Source organism: Pangasianodon hypophthalmus, chromosome 18 (assembly GCF_027358585.1).
Source record: "Pangasianodon hypophthalmus isolate fPanHyp1 chromosome 18, fPanHyp1.pri, whole genome shotgun sequence".
Lineage (NCBI taxonomy): Eukaryota > Metazoa > Chordata > Actinopteri > Siluriformes > Pangasiidae > Pangasianodon > Pangasianodon hypophthalmus.
Window position 1 is genome coordinate 1465844 of NC_069727.1, and position 20100 is coordinate 1485943.

At 39.0% G+C, this 20100-nt stretch overlaps 1 protein-coding gene across 4 annotated transcripts in view; it reads right to left on the bottom strand.

The window, feature by feature from the left end:
• Positions 1-8620: 8620 nt before the first annotated feature.
• lin7a (lin-7 homolog A (C. elegans)) overlaps positions 8621-20100 on the bottom strand; it is a 43137-nt gene continuing 31657 nt past the window's right edge. The window contains exons 3-6 of one of the 4 annotated variants that reach the window (XR_004579995.2): positions 19126-19197; positions 15160-15369; positions 11323-11605; positions 8621-8685 (exon numbers count right to left, since the gene is read on the bottom strand). Coding sequence is in view for 3 of the 4 variants with exons in the window: in XM_034313336.2 (XP_034169227.1) it covers positions 8661-8685; positions 11391-11605; positions 15160-15369; positions 19126-19197 (522 nt within the window). In the remaining variant the exon portion in view is untranslated. The remainder of the gene's footprint in view (positions 8686-11322; positions 11606-15159; positions 15370-19125; positions 19198-20100) is intronic. The other 3 variants (XM_034313336.2, XM_034313337.2, XM_053241673.1) reach the window with 3 other exon arrangements.

Genomic DNA, 20100 nt, shown 5'->3' on the forward strand with positions numbered 1-20100 from the left:
AGGTGACAGATGATGAGGCGTTGAAGAAAAAGAGAAGGAGGAAATAAGGGTTTGTGTAATGTAACAAATGCTACACATCATTCACACCTTTAATGCCATTGTCATGAACAAATGGCTTTGTGCTGACACGTCAAGTGTGTGTGTGTGTGTGTGTGTGTGTGTGTGAGCTTATTAGCCACGTGAGCTTTATTTAAGCCTTACATGTATCATCTGTTGCTCACTCAAATCTCAAGACATTTAACCCTTTCATTACTCTCATTATTACCTTTCTTTCTTGTTTCTGCTTTATTTTTCTTCAATCACTATCAAAAAATAAAAAATAATGTTTAATATTCTCATTGCTAATGAGTTCTAACACTATATAAACATTCGTGTAGAAGGTATTAGTCTATAAACTCTAAAAGAGATTACAAGTAAACACATACACTGCAAAAAAAAAGAGAAATCGTCGATCACAAGTGAAAATCTGTTAAATCTAATCAAATTGATTGAATCGTTTTACGTCACAGCGCTGCTGAATCCTGGATTCTGATTGGCTCAGAAGGTGTTGATTCATTTTCTCTAACAGCAGCTCTGACAGATCACAGGTTTATATTAATGCGCTCATTGTGATATGTTATTGTTTCTATAGTAACGGCTCATTCACATGCTGTCCTGAGAGAAATAAAATGGGACAAGACCAAAATGGCAAAACATTAAGCTTTTAATGATCTTAACAACAAATCATCAGTAATTATGGCAAGAACTGAACAAATCGATGAAGTAAATTAGTATGGAACAGTTTTTCCCTTTGATTTCTTTATATACTGAAGCCTTGTGAGTAAAATGGCACACGGTCAGTATTGTTCCACTCGGCACTGAAGGCTTTAAACAGTTGGTGAGTAGGTGAAAATAAATAAATAAATAAATAAATAAATAAACCAAAGCTTCCCGGCTAGTTTGTGTTTAATGTGAGATGAAGACATTCTCTTCAGGACAGGCTTCAACGCTGGACTCTGAGCCTGATGGACTTCTTGGTGGACAGGAGAGTTGTCCTTTTGCACAATAACGTCAGGTCATTCCTCTTTAGAAAACAACTTTTGATGGAAGCAAGCCTTTCTGTAATATTCTCCTGCACTCCAAAGCATCTTCAATTCAATTCAATTCAACAGCGATTTTAACAATGGACATTGTCACAAAGCAGCTTTACAGAAATATATACATTTTAAATTTATGAATTTATCCCTAATGAGGAAGCCAGAGGTGACGGTGGTGAGGAAAAACTCCCTGAGATGACATGAGGAAGAAACCTTGAGAGGAACCAGACTCAGAAGGGAATCCATCCTCATCTGGGTGACACCCGATAGTGTAATCATCACCACCATCTTCATCATCATCATCATCATCATCAACGACATCATCATCAACATCGTCATCATCACTATCATCATCATCATCATAAACATCATCATCTTAATCAACACCACCACCATCATCAACATCATCATCAACATCATCATCACCATCATCATCAATATCATCACCACCGTCATCATCATCATCATCATCATCATCATCATCAACATCATCACCACCATCATCATCATCACCATCATTCTCATCATCATCATCATCATCACCATCATCATCATTCTCATCATCATCATCATCATCACCATCATCATCATCACCATCATTCTCATCACCATCATCATCATCATCACCATCATCATCATCATCATCATCACCATCATTCTCATCATCATCATCAACATCATCATCACCATCATCATCATCATCATCACCATCATTCTCATCATCATCATCAACATCATCATCACCATCATCATCATCATCATCACCATCATTCTCATCATCATCAACATCATCATCACCATCATCATCATCACCATCATTCTCATCATCACCATCATTCTCATCATCATCACCACCATCATCATCACCATCACCATCATCACCACCATCATCATCATCATCACCATCATCACCATCATTCTCATCATCACTAGCATGTGAAAAGTCTCTCCACTCCATGACACGTCTCCCTCTGTGCCTGTCTGTATTAGAGATGTATTCACTACACTATTTCTCACCAGGTCTTCTGGAGCATCACCATACAACTCAAATCCTGATCCATCACTCCACACAATTCTGCTGAACCTCAACTGCTGCAGCTGTTTTTCTCTCTTTTTTTAAAAAAACACACATCTTCAAGCCACAAAACCTGCTCGAGATAACCTTCTGGTAACTATTGTCCTCGAAACAGTCGCGTTTTCGGAGATCTTCGGCCAGCTGTTGTTTCAGACGGTGCTCTTCGCTGCACGACGTGCCTTTCTTCCTGACAACTTCACCTCTCGTTTCAAAGTGCTGAGTTATTCCCTTAGTAGCTGAGAGAGAAACCGGGCTTTTCTCTGCCTTTACATTCTTGTAAATTTCAGATGAAGACCTGCTCAGTGATTTCTGACTGCTGCGTGATATTTAGCTTTTTTGCAGCAGATTTTCTCACTCCTTCACTGATTGACTCACAACGTTGCTTTTAGTTCTATTTATGAGCTCGTTAGAAGGTGTCACAGATCTCCAAATAACCACTTATCTTTTTAGAAAAAAAAATCCCACAAGAAATTTTTTTTTTTGGAAATCTTTATACATCCAAACTTGTGCTAGGTTGAATTTTATATCCGTTTCCAGCCTTATTTATTTGCTTAACTCTTGCTAATTTACTGACCCAGGATTTGTTCTTAAGACCATGGAAGGAGTCTCCAGTGTCAGTGCTTTGTAACACTCAGGGATAAAGCTGTAATTTTAGGACAGAAGAGTGACTTGTTTAACAGAACATTAAATGTAACTAGAAACAGATAAAAAAAGTACAGCATGTTTTTAATAAATGCAAAATTATAATTGTTGGTAGATTTCTGCAGTATAAGAGGAATAAAACAATTGGTGACATGCTGTTCGATTAAATCGATTGGAAAATATTTAAAATATTTGATTTTTTCACTGAACTGTTCCTTTAAAGAGTTGTTTAAAGAGTCGTTTAAAGGGTCAATTCATTGTGCGTCAATCTTAATGAACGAAGGATTGTCAGAAGTGGAGAAAATTAACGAGGTGCTCAGGAACATAATCAGCTTCGGGGTGTAACAGTAACTCTACTTCAGCCCGTTTATTTCTAGACATAAGTAAAATTATCTCACAACAGACTAAGACTATTTTAAATGAGTGAAAATGTCTAGAAATAGGTTTAATAAGCTATTAAATGCTTTTAACAATAGACATAAAGCAGCTTCACAGAAATCTGGGTTTAGACTGAGATCCTAATGAGCGCTACAGAGGCAGCTAAGGCAAGAAAAGAACTTGCTATAAAAAGAGATTATAATTACGATCAACAGTAAAAAGACAAAAAGTGCGAAATGCACTGAAGATATCCAGCAAACAAACTCCAAACAAGAGAACGAGAAAAACTAAAATAGTCACAGCTCATACGTTTAGCAACAAGACCCTGCACTGAACACTAGAAACACTGAAGCACGTTTAGTCCTTGATGACTGATGAGGTGTGTGTGTGTGTGTGTGTGTGTGTGTGTGTGGTGTGTGTGTGGGCGGGATGACTAATCAGAAGGCAGAGACACCCAAACAAATATATCTGTTCACACATAATCTCATAATGAGAAATATTAAATCAGTTAACCTAGTTTCGCCTGCTATGAATCAGTGTTCTGTGCTGAAGCTTCCTGCATCTATCTTTAGAAACCTGTAGTAATGGATTTTAGCCACCAGGAGGCAGTAAAGTGCAACATCTACAACACAGAGCTGGAAATCTTCATTCCTCAGAAAATCACCTGATCCAATGAGGAGAGTGAAGGCTAGTCTGTCTGGTCTGATCCCACAGAAGAGCTACTGTAGCACAAACTGCTGAAAAGTTAAAGCTGGCTCTGATAGAAAGGTGTCAGAACACACAGTGCATTGCAGCTTGCTGCGTATGGAGCTGTGTAGCCACAGACCTGTCAGAGTGCCCATGCTGACCTCTGTCCACTGCCAAAAGTGCCTACAATGGACAGGTGAGCATCAGAACTGGACCACGGAGCAATGGAAGAAGGCGGCCTGGTCCGATAGATCACATTTTCTTTTACATCATGTGGAAGGCCGGGTGCGTGTGCATCATTTACCTGGGGAAGAGATGACACCAGCATGCACTATGGGAAGAACACAAGCTGGCGGAGGCAGTGTGATGCTCTGGGCAATGTTCTGCTGGGAAACTTTGGGTCCTGGCCTTCATGTGGATGCTATTTTGACACATACCACCTACCTAAACATTGTAGCAGACCAGGTTACACTCCTTCATGGCAACGGTATTCCCTAATGGAAGTGACCTCTTTCCGCAGGATAATGCGCCCTGCCACACTGTAAAAATTGTCCATGGTTCGAGGAACATGACAAAGAGTTCAAGGTGTTGACTTGGCCTCCAAATTCCCCAGATCTCAATCCAATCGAACATCTGTGTGACGTGCTGGACATCAAGTCCGATCCATGGAGGCTCCACCTCACAACTTACAGGACTTAAAGGATCTGCTGTTAACGTCTTTGTGCCAGATACCACACACACCTTCAGGGATCTAGTGGAGTCCATGCCTCGACGGGTCAGAGCTGTTTTGGCAACAAAAGGGGGACCAACACAATATTAGGCAGGTGGTGATAATGTTATGGCTGGTGTATGAGCAGTTGTTCCTATTAAAGGACCAGTGTGTGTGTGTTTGTGTGTGTGTGTGTGTGTGTGTGTGTGGTGGTAATATAAAATATAAAATATTGTTATTAATCTTTACATGGTGATCCTTCTACCAGGAAGCTGCTTATATCAGGAGAGATAACATTATTTTATTATTTTTATAGTGATTTATTATTATTTTTTTTTTTGCATTTTGGAGGTTTTTAAATAAACGTTACTATAAAATATAAAGAAACAGGACAGAACTTGGGTACAGGAATGAAGATAAACCAGTCAAGACACTGATGTGCACACGGACATATATCTATTTATTCATACAAATATAATATAATATAATATAATATAATATAATATACTATAATATAATATAATATACGTATATAACAATTGCATATCACCTGGTATTGTTTTTGTCTCTCTGTACAAGTTTAATCAGTCCTCAAAATGCACATCGTCGATAAGAAAAGTGTTTAAAACATACAAAACAGAGAGAAAAGATCGTCCGAGGAACAGCGGATTCACCTCACAGCGTCGTCTGGTTCCTACAAAGCGGTTTTACTGCACCAGATCTCTCACAGGTTCACAAATAAACCGAATAAAACCAAAACAAAAAGACTTATTCAGATTCTTCAGATTCATACCAGGCTTCATGACTCACTTTACTGAGTCGATTCTTTTGAACAAATTAGTTCAGTGTTTTGATTCATTTGATTTGAATGAAAATCCAGAAATAACTCCATTTGCAGAAACACATTTAAGCTTTAGAATAATCCGTAGAAGGAAAACGACTCCTTAAACATTACATTTGTTAAAGAGAATTGATTCATTCGACTCATTTTAGAGAAACGATTCAGTTCAAAATTAACATTACACAATAATCTTAGCTTCAGGGGCTGATCTTTACTTCTTCTTTAGTTATGAGGCTAAAATAAGGAACGGAAGTCACCCAAAAATCTAGCACACACACACACACACACACACACGCTAATTTTCATATACTTGCTCCAAGTGACATCACTAAGCTCAATGACATTTTATAACGTAGTGCTTAACGTTAACATTTGTAACTTTTAAGGCTACGTCCTCATTAATCTGGATAAATTTGAAACGGAGCTTTTTGAAAACTCTCTCCCAAGTGGATAAATTTGAAAACGCCGTTTTCGCATCGTAGTCTGGACCGAGAAAATGGACATATTCAAAAACAATAGTGTATTTTTAGTCATGTGACTCATTCAACTCAAAACAAACAAGATGGTGGACGATGTCGTACTGCAGTTGTTGTGGCTGCTGTCCAGTTTGATAGTGTTGTTAAAGATTAACGTCACTTTGTACAACCTTCAGACGGAAACGACGCAGGCCAACGCTTCGTACGTTTTTACTCACACGCAGTATAGCAAAGCGAGCATTTTCAGACGTTTCAGTGTGAACGAGCAATTTTTGGGAAACGTTTGAAAATGCTGGTGTAGATGGAACGGAAAGCACTTTAAATGAAAATGTGGATTAATGTGGACGTAGCCTAAGTTACTATCTCTGCACATTTTGAAGCCTTGAGTGACGAATATCAACCGCAGGATTAGCATCAACTCGACTCCAGCGCTCGCGGTTAATCGGAGATAATTAACTAGCTAGAAGTAACATTAGCCTAATTGTTATGTAGCAGCTCGAAATTAAGTAACAAATATAATTAGCTACAAATATAATTATGTAAGAATTGAAACTGTATGAAAAATTTTCTTACCAAAAAAACTAATTTGTCTTATTTATTAAGAGACGCTAACGTCAGCCATATTTTCGACTCTAATAATGTTAGCTAGCGTAAATTTTGTCAGCAGGCTAACACTGGCTATCAAAAAAGCTTTTGCCTACAGAATTTCTATGGAAATATAATTTCGAAAACTAAATTACAAATGAAGTTAAATTTGAACGAAAATTCTTGCAGTTGCGTCTGATTTTTTCTCGCTACGTCATTTTGGGTCACATGACCCAAACCCATCAACTGAGATGTTAAAATAACCCGAGCGTACATATGAGGCTAATGTTAGCTACGATAGCATCGTAGCTCTAATACAAAACCAAACAAGCTCGGCTTGTCTCGGCTAATCGATTAAAAAATATTGTGTACGTTTGATTTTTCACTGAACTGTTCCTTTAAAGAGTCGTTTAAAGAGTCGTTTAAAGAGTTATTTAAAGATTCAATTCATTCGTAAATTGCGTGTGAATGAACGATTGTCAGAAGTGGAGAAAATTACAGCCGGTTTTGATCAAATGAGACGCTTCGTTTCGGAATTTACAATAAAATTGAATAGAATTACAATTAAAAACTCTTCAAGATCACAAACTAGAAAATTTATAAATAATAAAATAGCGTTATGTTACATGACCACGACTTTATATAACTTTATTTATTTATTTCATACATCTGTGTACGACATTCACATCCTCATAAATATCATCGTTTTCATACAATAACTGTAAAATTGCATCGTGAAAAAAACAGTAAATGTAGCTAATCACACTCCTTCAATTTAAGCAAATTAGCATCGATTAGCTTCGATTAGCATCGATTAGCTTTGATATTTAATCTGTATTCTGTGTAAATCAGGTTCATTTTATGTTTCACATGGAGCCAAAATGCTATTTAACAAAGCACAAAGCTAGCAATCCAGCTAGCAGCCACGCTAAACTGCTAACTTTCCTGTTCTGCAGGCTAACATTTGTTGTTAGCATAGAAGCATTTGGCTTCATGTGTCATTTACCTTTAAGTTTGTACAGAATGTCCACGACCGCTAACATGGCTAACGTCAAATGTTAACTAGCACTAGAGTCTGAAAGCATGTAGTTAGCTAACAGAAATGCTAGGGATAATGCTAAATGTTCTGCTAGCTTGCTTTTTGTTACGTATTTTAGCATATTTGCTCCATGCTGTGATTACGACGATGAACTGTTAATGTATGAAATGTCCACAAATGCTAACATGGCTAACAACAAATCTGGGCTAAAGCTAATATTCATCCTTGCAGTTAGCTTTCATGCTCTTCTAGCTTCTGTTTTTTTGTTAGCAAAAGTAGCAGTTTTGTCCCAACTGTGTCAAGTACCTTTAATTTTATTTGTACGAAATGTTTAAAAATGCTAACATGGCTAAAGGCAAATGTTAACTAGCGCTAAAGTGTAAAAGCGTACAGTTGGCTAGCAGTAATTCTCTGCTGTAAAGTTCTGCTAGCTTTTTTTCATTAGCTATATTAGCATTTTTGCTCCATACTGTAAAGTTAACAGTTAAGTTTATTTGCACAGAATGTCCATAAACACTAACAATGCTAACAGCTAAAAGTAGCTTAAGCCTGCAGGGACATTAGCAGTTAGCTTTCATGCTCTGCTAGCTTCAGTTTGTTGTTAGCCAAGCCAGTTTCTTTCTCACAACCGTGTGTTTGGCGTTAAACTGAATTTTTTTTTTTACAGAATTTTCACGACGTTTTTAAAACCAACTGAAGTGTGTTATTGCTAAATCTACACTTTTTCATATAAAATATTTCTTGCTACAATACGGTATAAAATACCTCACTTTTATCCGGGAAAAGACGACATCGGACACGATTTTCTTTCTCACAGACACAAGCACCAGAAGAATCTGTTAATAAGTTAGCGTAGAAGGCGGCGACTAAACAGGAAACTGGTTTAAAAACACAAATAAAAGCGCTAATCAAACTACAAGCGGGACGTTTTCTTTGGAACGGGTCACGACTGGTGGAAAAAAGGAGAAGTGAAAGTGCTCGAGGTCGTCGTTCTGCAGTCGCACGTACGTTTAGCGAGCACCGGCGTCTACGTTCAGGATGTTGTAAAGCTGTAGGTAGTACACTAAAACGAGGGAGAGTGGTCTTCGCTGGAAAAGGACGCGACCCTCGTCTGCAGATTGTGAAGTTCCAATAAAGCTCATGGTGCATCGTTTACTTTTTCTTCTTCTGGAACAACCTGTGAAGTAGCAAAGCGACAAACGCTGAGAGACTGAGCGTTAGCTAAGGCTAAGGCAAAAGCTCAAGCTAAGACTATGACTGTGTCCTAAATCACGTAACACACTTATTTAGCATGAACATATTAGCATTTTTGCCCCAGATTGTCAGGATTTACACCGTGTGACTTGTACAGAAGGTCTAAAAAATGCTAACATGGCTAATAATAAATTTAGACTAGCAATGTGTAAAAGCTTGCAGTTAGCTAGTAATCAGTTATGCTAATGAAATGCTAACTTTCCTTTGTTATTTGCTGCATAAAGTATTAATAATAATAATAATAATAATAATAATAGTAGCAGCTACGGTCACATATTATCACTAATGAATTATTATGGCTAGTTTGGGCTAATAATGTAATGACAAATAATTAATCTTATTTAATAAATATAGCGCCCTCTTCTGGGCAATAAAATGACCATTAATTAATTATTTGTTAATATATAATAAAAATGGACTTTTATTTAATAAACCTAGCGCCCTCTGCTGCACACAATAACAGTTCTCGCTCAGTAACTGTAGCGCCCCCTGCTGCACAATAAATAAACACAATAACAGTTCTTACTCAGTAACTGTAGCGCCCCCTGCTGCACAATAAATAAACACAATAACAGTTCTTACTCGGTAACTGTAGCGCCCCCTGCTGCACAATAAATAAACACAATAACAGTTCTTACTCGGTAACTGTAGCGCCCCCTGCTGCACAATAAATAAACACAATAACTGTTCTTACGCGGTAACTGTAGCGCCCCCTGCTGCACAATAAATAAACACAATAACAGTTCTTACTCGGTAACTGTAGCGCCCCCTGCTGCACAATAAATAAACACACAATAACAGTTCTTACTCAGTAACTGTAGCGCCCCCTGCTGCACAATAAATAAACACAATAACAGTTCTTACGCAATAACTGTAGCGCCCCCTGCTGCACAATAAATAAACACAATAACAGTTCTTACTCGGTAACTGTAGCGCCCCCTGCTGCACAATAAATAAACACAATAACAGTTCTTACTCGGTAACTGTAGCGCCCCCTGCTGCACAATAAATAAACACAATAACAGTTCTTACTCGGTAACTGTAGCGCCCCCTGCTGCACAATAAATAAACACAATAACAGTTCTTACTCGGTAACTGTAGCGCCCCCTGCTGCACAATAAATAAACACAATAACAGTTCTTACTCGGTAACTGTAGCGCCCCCTGCTGCACAATAAATAAACACAATAACAGTTCTTACGCAATAACTGTAGCGCCCCCTGCTGCACAATAAATAAACACACAATAACAGTTCTTACGCGGTAACTGTAGCGCCCCCTGCTGCACAATAAATAAACACAATAACAGTTCTTACGCGGTAACTGTAGCGCCCCCTGCTGCACAATAAATAAACACACAATAACAGTTCTTACTCGGTAACTGTAGCGCCCCCTGCTGCACAATAAATAAACACACAATAACAGTTCTTACTCGGTAACTGTAGCGCCCCCTGCTGCACAATAAATAAACACAATAACAGTTCTTACTCGGTAACTGTAGCGCCCCCTGCTGCACAATAAATAAACACACAATAACAGTTCTTACTCGGTAACTGTAGCGCCCCCTGCTGCACAATAAATAAACACAATAACAGTTCTTACTCGGTAACTGTAGCGCCCCCTGCTGCACAATAAATACACACAATAACAGTTCTTACTCGGTAACTGTAGCGCCCCCTGCTGCACAATAAATACACACAATAACAGTTCTTACTCAGTAACTGTAGCGCCCCCTGCTGCACAATAAATAAACACACAATAACAGTTCTTACTCGGTAACTGTAGCGCCCCCTGCTGCACAATAAATAAACACAATAACAGTTCTTACTCGGTAACTGTAGCGCCCCCTGCTGCACAATAAATAAACACAATAACAGTTCTTACTCAGTAACTGTAGCGCCCCCTGCTGCACAATAAATAAACACAATAACTGTTCTTACTCAGTAACTGTAGCGCCCCCTGCTGCACAATAAATAAACACAATAACAGTTCTTACTCAGTAACTGTAGCGCCCCCTGCTGCACAATAAATAAACACAATAACAGTTCTTACTCGGTAACTGTAGCGCCCCCTGCTGCACAATAAATAAACACAATAACAGTTCTTACGCGGTAACTGTAGCGCCCCCTGCTGCACAATAAATAAACACAATAACAGTTCTTACGCGGTAACTGTAGCGCCCCCTGCTGCACAATAAATAAACACAATAACAGTTCTTACTCGGTAACTGTAGCGCCCCCTGCTGCACAATAAATAAACACACAATAACAGTTCTTACGCAGTAACTGTAGCGCCCCCTGCTGCACAATAAATAAACACAATAACTGTTCTTACGCGGTAACTGTAGCGCCCCCTGCTGCACAATAAATACACACAATAACAGTTCTTACTCGGTAACTGTAGCGCCCCCTGCTGCACAATAAATAAACACACAATAACAGTTCTTACGCAGTAACTGTAGCGCCCCCTGCTGCACAATAAATAAACACAATAACAGTTCTTACTCGGTAACTGTAGCGCCCCCTGCTGCACAATAAATAAACACACAATAACAGTTCTTACGCAGTAACTGTAGCGCCCCCTGCTGTCCGTGTGTTGGGGGCCTTAAAGCAATGAAAAGCCTCACCTACGCCGTGTGGTTCTGTTGAGTGTTGAGGTTGTGTTGTTGTTGCTGTTGTTGAATGAGGAGCTGCTGCTGTTGGCGGCGTCGGGCCGAGCGGAGCTTCTCAAAGCGAGCCTCCATCTCCTCCAGCACTTTGGGTGTGTAGCGCACCACCAGCTTCACGCTGCCCTCAGCCGCCTTCAGCAGCTCCACTGCCTTCTCATGGTGCTCGCCTTCCACACTCTGAGAATGCAAACAAACAAAAAAGCTCTGTATGGTTTAACACTCATTCACAGCTGATGTAGCTTCACTAGTTTACTCTGCTAGTGAGTTAGTAAGCCATTCGCAGGAAGTCGGTGAACACTAGTGGAATGTAGAATGTCATCCATTTTGATTGCATCCAAACCAGGGATGTGATAATAAACCAGGATAAAGGTATATTATGAGTAGCATGTCTGAAGTATAAACAGTTATACTATAAACATTATGCTGTACTGATACTGATAATAATGTTACCTCAAAAAAAAACATGTTCTTTCCAAGTGCACTGCTCTGTTGATGATGCAAAATATTAAAATGATGTAAAATATTAAACAGCAGAAACATATATTGCACTTAAACTGTCAACTGTCATCTGCTGGCCAATAAATAAAATGGTCTTATTACTGCTAGCAATCTTACTGAATAAATATGGTGCCCCCTGCTGGTCATTAAATAAAATGCCCAATAAATAATCTTATTTATTAAATATTTCACCTACTGCTGGCCAATAAATAAAATGGTGTATATTTATTTATTTTTTAAACAAATGTGGCGCCCCCTGCTGGACAGTCAATAGAACTAAATGTCCAATAATTACTAAAAATAAATTAATGTTGGCTAATGATTAAATGACCAATAATTTAATTTAATAAATGTAGCGTCTTCTGTCAGACAATAAATAAATAAATACACAAATTATAAACTCAATATTTTAAAGGTGCAGTATGTAATGTTTAAAAATGTCTCAATGACAATTATTTCATTTATATGATTTTTTAAAAACTGTGGTTCGTGCAGTGATCTCACTAATTTACTCATTTAGAATAAACAAGATTTTGTTTTAATTTGTTCTGGCATTGAAATTAGCTCCGCCTCCTTACTCAACTCTACCCATCTTCCATAAATGGGTCAGTCAGGGGGAAAGTGATGTCTTTTCCATGCTTTCATTACAAATGTAATTCACCTAATGGACAGTAGATGGCTCTAAACATTACACACTGCCCCTTTAATTCATTAACGTATTTTATTTGTAATAAGGCCCACTGTAATGAAGAATGGAGTTTTATAGCTGCTCTGAAGTTCACTGAGGTGAATGTGAGCATTACATGGTGCATTGGAACTGCAGTTATTTTGAAACGTGACAATTTTCCAATCACACTTTATCATAAATGAGCATTAATTAGTTATTCTTTGCTGAGTAAAGTGCTGCACGTTTACTTTAATGAGAACCTCTACCTCCGACATAATGACAGATTTCCCATTATAGCAAAATGAAAAATCAAATTAATCCTGTGTGGTGCCGCGGTTGGAAGTCGCTTTCTTCCTTCACAGTGTGTGAGAAAAGCAAATTACTGTCTGAAGTTTGTCACGGTCTGAAAGTTTGGAGGAGAAACTGACAGAGACCAGTTAAAAAAAAAAACACTCTGAAATGTCTACGATTCCTTTTTAGTGGTGATACAGATGGGATTTAAAGAGGAGAAGCTCTGGGAATAAAAACATTTCACTTCCATCTGATTCCTTTTAGAGTAAAAAAAGAGATGGGTTATGTCTTCAGGAATTTCATGTGTAAAAAAAAAGACAGAAGAAATTTAGATCTCTAGTCTCTAGTCATTTTATTCTAACACATTAAGCACTCTTTAGGGGGCCAAGCACTGAAACATCCTCATACTGCATTCACACGAGACATGATTTTTCCTATTGGCTCTACGCTGGTAGCTTGTGGGTGTGTTCTATCTTACTCCTATACTATATACTGTTATATCTATATATCTATATATCTATATTTATTTATCTATCTATATTAGGCACCCTAATTGGTTTTTTTTTAAGCACAAACTTTGTTATAGATGTTTATTTTCTGACTTCTACATTATTGATTCAGTACAAAAACATTTTAGATTCCAAACATTAGTTTTCCAGCACAAAATGAAATGTTACAGAAAAATGTTTGTATGTCAGTAAAGAAAGCAGCAGATTCCATAAGAGACACTTTTCAGATAAAAACAGAATGAAGGCTGCTGGGTTTCGCTGCAGAAATAAGAAGCGAGTCGACAGTCAAAGTCTCCAGAAGAACTGTGGCTGCTTCTGCAAGATGCTCAGTAACACTTCCAGCTCATTTCCTTATAAAACTGCACACACTGCACCTCAGATACTGATTTATTTATTTTTTAAAGCAAAGGATCGACACACCAAATATTGACTTTGTTTCATTTATTACTGTTTACTGCTCTTTACGGGATTTATTTTTAATGTAGAAACATTTAATTTCATTATTTTTGAAGGCATCTTTGCTCTACAGCATTTCTTTGCACATGCCTAAGACTTTTGCACAGAACTGTATATACTCTACTCTTATATCTTACTGCTATACTACTGGTTGCCATGGCTACAGTGGCAGTGCCAGGCTATTGTGTAGGGGTCAAGCACTTGAAGTTCTTACATCTTCATACTGTGTTCACACCAGCAGCAATTTTTCGTGAGTCACTCGATGCTGTTTCTAGTGGGCGTGGCTTATCTTTACTTTACTCTGGTAGCACCAGGCTGCTGGGATTTAAATGCCTCACTGCCTTAATGCTACACAGCAAATAACTTTAAGAGCTGTGCACTGAACGATAGAAAAAGTGAAATGTCTAAACACGTTCTTCAGCCACAGTATCTCTGACTGGAAATCGTCCAAACTGCTAGTGCGTCCGGATCTTATCCATAATCTGTGTTCGGAGTGCGGTTTGTAGCACCGGAGCGGTGGATTCAGGAGCACTACAGCTCTGATCATATCAGAGTCTCCTCTACAGGAGGTTGTAATAATAACACAAAGTCAAATTAGACTTCAAATAAGAAATTACAGAGCACAACATAACAAAATATTCAGCAGCTGTGCTAAACAGAGTCCTAGCACATTTATAATACACACAAAAACACACCAATCAGGCATGTTCAGGTTCATGCTGTGACGTAGTGTTTTCAAAAACATACATTTTCCCGTCTACACACAAACAGTGAAGCTGGAGTTCTCTGATTCCAAAGGTGGAATTTCTCCACCTGTGAAGGTGTGTTTAGAAAAAAGCTTCCTTACACCGTTTTCATGCGGACAGGAGAAAATAAATGCACAGAAATTTTTTTTTTACTTTTTTATAAAATATGCATATTTATGTTGATGGCCCTTAATTTTCAAATCATATAATAAACAAATAGAACTTTTTCCTTGCCTTCAGCACTTTCTGCTCACAGATATGTTCTTAACTAAAGTTTACTGCCAGTTTGTTTAAGGATTCTGTCGTTCTTAACAGCAGTTCAGTTACAAACGTTTCCACAATGAGAGCGTGTTGAAATCACTTCAGAGACGATGATCCCGCTGCTCCTCCCGTATGGATTAAGCTGTCTGAGATGTTTGCTATTTTCCCCTCGTTTTCAGTAACTTTTAATCACGCCTCCTTTGTGCCGCTTGGTTTTATAAGGTTGATTTAAGAAAATTTCATGGGAAAGCTGAGGTAACATGCTCTCTAACTCTCGCTAACACTCTGAGGATTACAACTCACCACTCCGTTGACAGACAGTAGCTGATCGCCCCGTTTTAAGCCCCCGTGTCTCTCGGCCACGCCCCCTGGGATGATGCGGGAGATGTAGATTGGGGAGTTTTGCTCTTTCCCGCCCATCACGTTGAAGCCCAGCCCTTCATCAGTTTTCGGTAATTCCACCACTCGCGGGTGGGAGTGGCCTTCACTCGCGGCGAAAGCTGCCACCGTCGCCTAGTGATGAAACATTAAACAGAGAAAAAAAGTTATTTCATCACTCATTAAATACAAAGTGATACACCATTATCCTACGAAGAGTTCTGATTGGCTGAGAGCAGAAAGTATCTTACGAGGGATTAAGATAAATCCAAAATGGCTTCCTATTCACTTTGTTTGTGCCCCACGTAGAGTATCATGGATCTAAACACCCTACCTAGTGCCCTACATGCATAGTGTAGATTTGAGATTCAGCCCCAGAAAATATCTTCTTGCACACAAATGTCTGTATTTTTACTAAAAGTTTTGGCACCCTGGTGTGTGTGTAGTTGCATGGGAAGTTATTCAGTGACAGCTTGCTCATTCGTATGTCCAAAAATTAAAATCACACTATAAAATAATATCAATTTGAACATGTCCAAGCCGAATTCATTGAAAGAACACGTTAGAGAAGAGTCGCTTAAAAAGAAATTTTATAAAACAGATTTACACTTATAACGTTTACATTACCATTGCAGCTAATTACAATGTAAATGAAGGAACAGTATTCCAGGAGTTGTGGTGCTTGGACCCCTAATTATTAGCTAACGCTTGCTAGGAGGTACTAAACAGGTTAAAACAAGACAGAGGTCTGAGGGTTTTTTTCTATCGATTTATTTGTAATGCAGTATTTCTACACAGCGTCCCACACCGCATGTTCTTTTAAGTTTTACTCGACAACAAGTATTTGTTTGAACCAATTCTGGTCAAAGTTTTTCTGTGAAACACTAGCGTTTGGGGATACAGATTGAAACTTCTAGCCAGAGGTGCTGTTCTTTCAGGTTTTTCCTCATCATTAAGATATTGGTGCTCAGGAAAGGGAAGACGAAAGAAAAGACTTTCAAAGCTTTCCTTCAGTCGATTCCCACAAGGTGAAAACCTGATGGGAAAAGAGGGCGGGGTTCTGATCTGCTCTGTGAGACTCAAAAACCATATTTCTCTGTTCCTCAGGCATGGAATAAAGAGCTCGGTTCTGTCAGAGTGTGTTCAGCATGCAGAACACAGACCAGACTCGACCTTCACAGCTTCACACTGGCTGGAAGAGAAGGTGTCATGAAATAGCATATGGTGAACAACGTCTCCAAAGCCAAATATCCTCCCAGAGTGGCACAAGCCTTATAGACTTTCTCCCAGAACGTGTTTCCAGCACACTGTCGCTAAACCATATGGCTGCTGTTAGGGGAGAAAAGCACATGCCAAGCTGAAATAATATTTATAACGTTTGAAATAATATTTAGCATTTCTTGATTTTGCCATAAGGATGAAGCATAAAATAAGTTTGATCAGCCAATCACAAACCTGATGATATGGGGGCAGTCGTGGCCTAATGGATAGAGAGTCGGACTTGCAACCCGAAGGTGAACCCGAAGGTCGTGGGTTCGAGTCTCAGGTCCGGCAGGGATTGTAGGTGGGGGGAGTGAATCACCAGCGCTCTCTTCCACCCTCAATACCACGACTGAGATGAGACCCTTGAGCAAAACACCGTACCCCCAACTGCTCCCCGGGCGCCGCAGCAAAAAAGGCTGCCCACTACTCCGGGTGTGTGTTTCCTGGTGTGTGTGTGTGTGTGTTCACTACTGTGTGTGTGCACTTGGATGGGTTAAATGCAGAGCACAAATTCCGAGTATGGGTCACCATACTTGGCCACACTTCACTTCACTTCACTTAAAAAAAAAAGATAAATAAATACAACTACTGCTGCTACTGTTGGTTAGCTTGACTAAACTTGCTAAGCAGTTATACTGTGTAATTAAACCAGTACTGAATACTAAGCAATAATAGCAAGCCAAAGAAAAGAAATCAAGGATGGTGCTTAAGTTTGTTTGTTTAGCCAATCACAGACAAAATTCTTTGTCTCAATACACTTTTTAAGATAAAATACTGTTTTTAATTACGTGGTATAATAGTTTACCTAAATGCTATCTAGCTTGGCTAGTTACATAATGACACAAAGGCCACGCCTCCTTCACTGAGACTTACAGGAGACACACGGAGGCCACGCCTCCTTCACTGAGACTTACAGGAGACACACGGAGGCCACGCCTCCTTCACTGAGACTGACAGGAGACACACAGAGGCCACGCCTCCTTCACTGAGACTGACAGGAGACACACAGAGGCCACGCCTCCCTCACTGAGACTGACAGGAGACACACAGAGGCCATGCCTCCCTCACTGAGACTGACAGGACACACACAGAGGCCACGCCTCCCTCACTGAGACTGACAGGAGACACACAGAGGCCACGCCTCCTTCACTGAGACTTACAGGAGACACACAGAGGCCACGCCTCCTTCACTGAGGACACAGGATATAAAAATTGATCTCTGCAGCTAAAACAAGGCTGCTTTATTAAAATTCACACTGCGTTCCGCATAATTGAATTACTGTCTTATCAATAAAGAGACAAAGGACTGAAAACACGTGAACACACCCGGTCCTGCTCATTACCCAGCGTGTAAACCAGGCCTTGGTCTACTTCTCGAAGCAGGACTGATAATTCACATTTCACTTAATGCGAACAAAAAGAGGAAGACCTGATTGTGTGGCTCGTTATAAATTCCACAGTTGAAAATGTCCTTGAAGACTATTAGCGTCTTCTGTTCTCCCTCGTTTCCTCGTGGTTAATGGGCTATTACACACTGTAGTGCGCTAATTGAGTTCAGTCAATACAAAACCCTGAAGATGGTCTGTTCTTCTCAGAGACAAAAGCGCTGAATCCACGCCCTGACAGTGCTGTGTATCATCTCCACACTGCACTCGTCCTTCACTCTCACAGATAAACCGTATTTTCATCCTCTCTCCCAATTCACTTTCTGCTCTTTTCTCCTGTAAAGGTATTTCACATGTGCAGATAATAAATTACACGAAATACCACAACACCAAAAATTCACTATATTGTTATTGTGTATCATTGTGTTGCAGGGAAACATGTGTCATGCCAGACCCACTGACCCTAAACGCCACTTTTGTTTTTCGGCTGAAAATCTTCAGCGTAGCTTTAATAAATCTAGCTAACTGAGGTTAACTCTATACGTGTGTAATGTTAGCTAACTGGAAAACACACTGATTAATTTTATTTCACATTAATGAACTCAAAATGTTCTCCATTTTCAAGCAGATGAGAGCACCAGCGAAAATATGACTAACGTGAGATGGGGGAAGGGGGCGGGGCTTCCAGGGTTTCAGTTAATATCAGAGAAGTCAAAATACCTGTGCAACTGTCAATCATTCCAGATTCATGCGTACTCCGATGTTAAAATTTGAAGTTCTTACACAAAATACATGAAGGTTGGAAGGAATGTTGTCATGCTAATATCATGATATGGAAGTTAAACATTAGCATAAAAAGCGTAAAGCTCACCACTACCAAGGCTTCAGTTCACCATTTTTATTTCTGGACTGTACCAATTTACCAACACTTTCCACGAAATGTTCTTATGCTACATACAACTCTGTATTTGAGAAGATTCTACATGAATGGTACACTCTTGTGGCATCCACAACTGATAACTTAAACCGAGTTCCTACACAATGTTGACATTTCTCCATGTAGTTGAATCCTTAGTTAGGTTAGATCCAGGGTCATTTTACCCATACAGTGTCTTTTCCATCTAATTTACCAAAACATCTGAGGAAAATGTTGATGTTCTCGATGGTTCTGTCTCGTTTTTGCTATCAGTATCCTGACACTGCGCATGCTAGCTAGATGAATCACAGTCTTAGCCATTCTCACCTTTGCTGTGGCTCGAGCCTGATACTCCGGACAGCCGTTCACTGTTATTGTCTCATGCATGTACTGATAGACCTGATGGAGGAAAGGAGAAAGAGAGAGACAACAGATGCTTTATTCTTCAGGTCAGGACACAACAAACACCAAAAAAAACAAATACTGATTATTTTTTATTCACACATGTAATCAGGCTCATCAGTTCTCTTACTGGCCCTTAGAAAGAAAAATGACAAATAAATAACAAATAAAGTTAATTCTGATAATGAATCTTGGTGTTTGACTGCAATTGCCGGTGTCCAATGGGGTACGTTTTTGTTGGCAATTTATCACGAAATTGTGTGTTTAATTATGAATTTTTTGTGTTTGATGGAGAATGTTGGTGTTTGCTGGAAAATTTCAGTTTTTGATGGAGAATATTGGTGTCTGAAGGTGAGAGTTGGTGTTTGATGGAGAATGTTTAATGCCAAATCTTGGTGTGTGATAATGTTGGTGTTTAATTGTAATATTGATGTGTAATGGATTATTTAGGTGTTTGGCAGTGAATATTAATCTTTAAAAGTCTACACTGATGTTTGGTGGAGAACATTAGCGTCTGATGGAGTAGGAAGCTGATGGCAAGATTGGGGTTTGATCATGAATGTTTGATGGTGAATGTTGATGTTTGATGGATAACACTGGAGTTTGAAGGTAAATGTTGATGTTGGTGTTTGATGGAGAATGTTGATGTTTGATGGAGAATGTTGATGACTGATGGAGAACATTGGAGTTTGAAGGTAAATGTTGATGTTTAATGTAGAATGTTGGTGTTTGATGGTGAATGTTGATGTTTGATGGATAACACTGGAGTTTGAAGGTAAATGTTGATGTTTGATGGAGAATGTTGATGTTTGATGGAGACTGTTAATGTTCGATGGAGAATGTTGATGTTTGATGGATAACACTGGAGTTTGAAGGTAAATGTTGATGTTTAATGTAGAA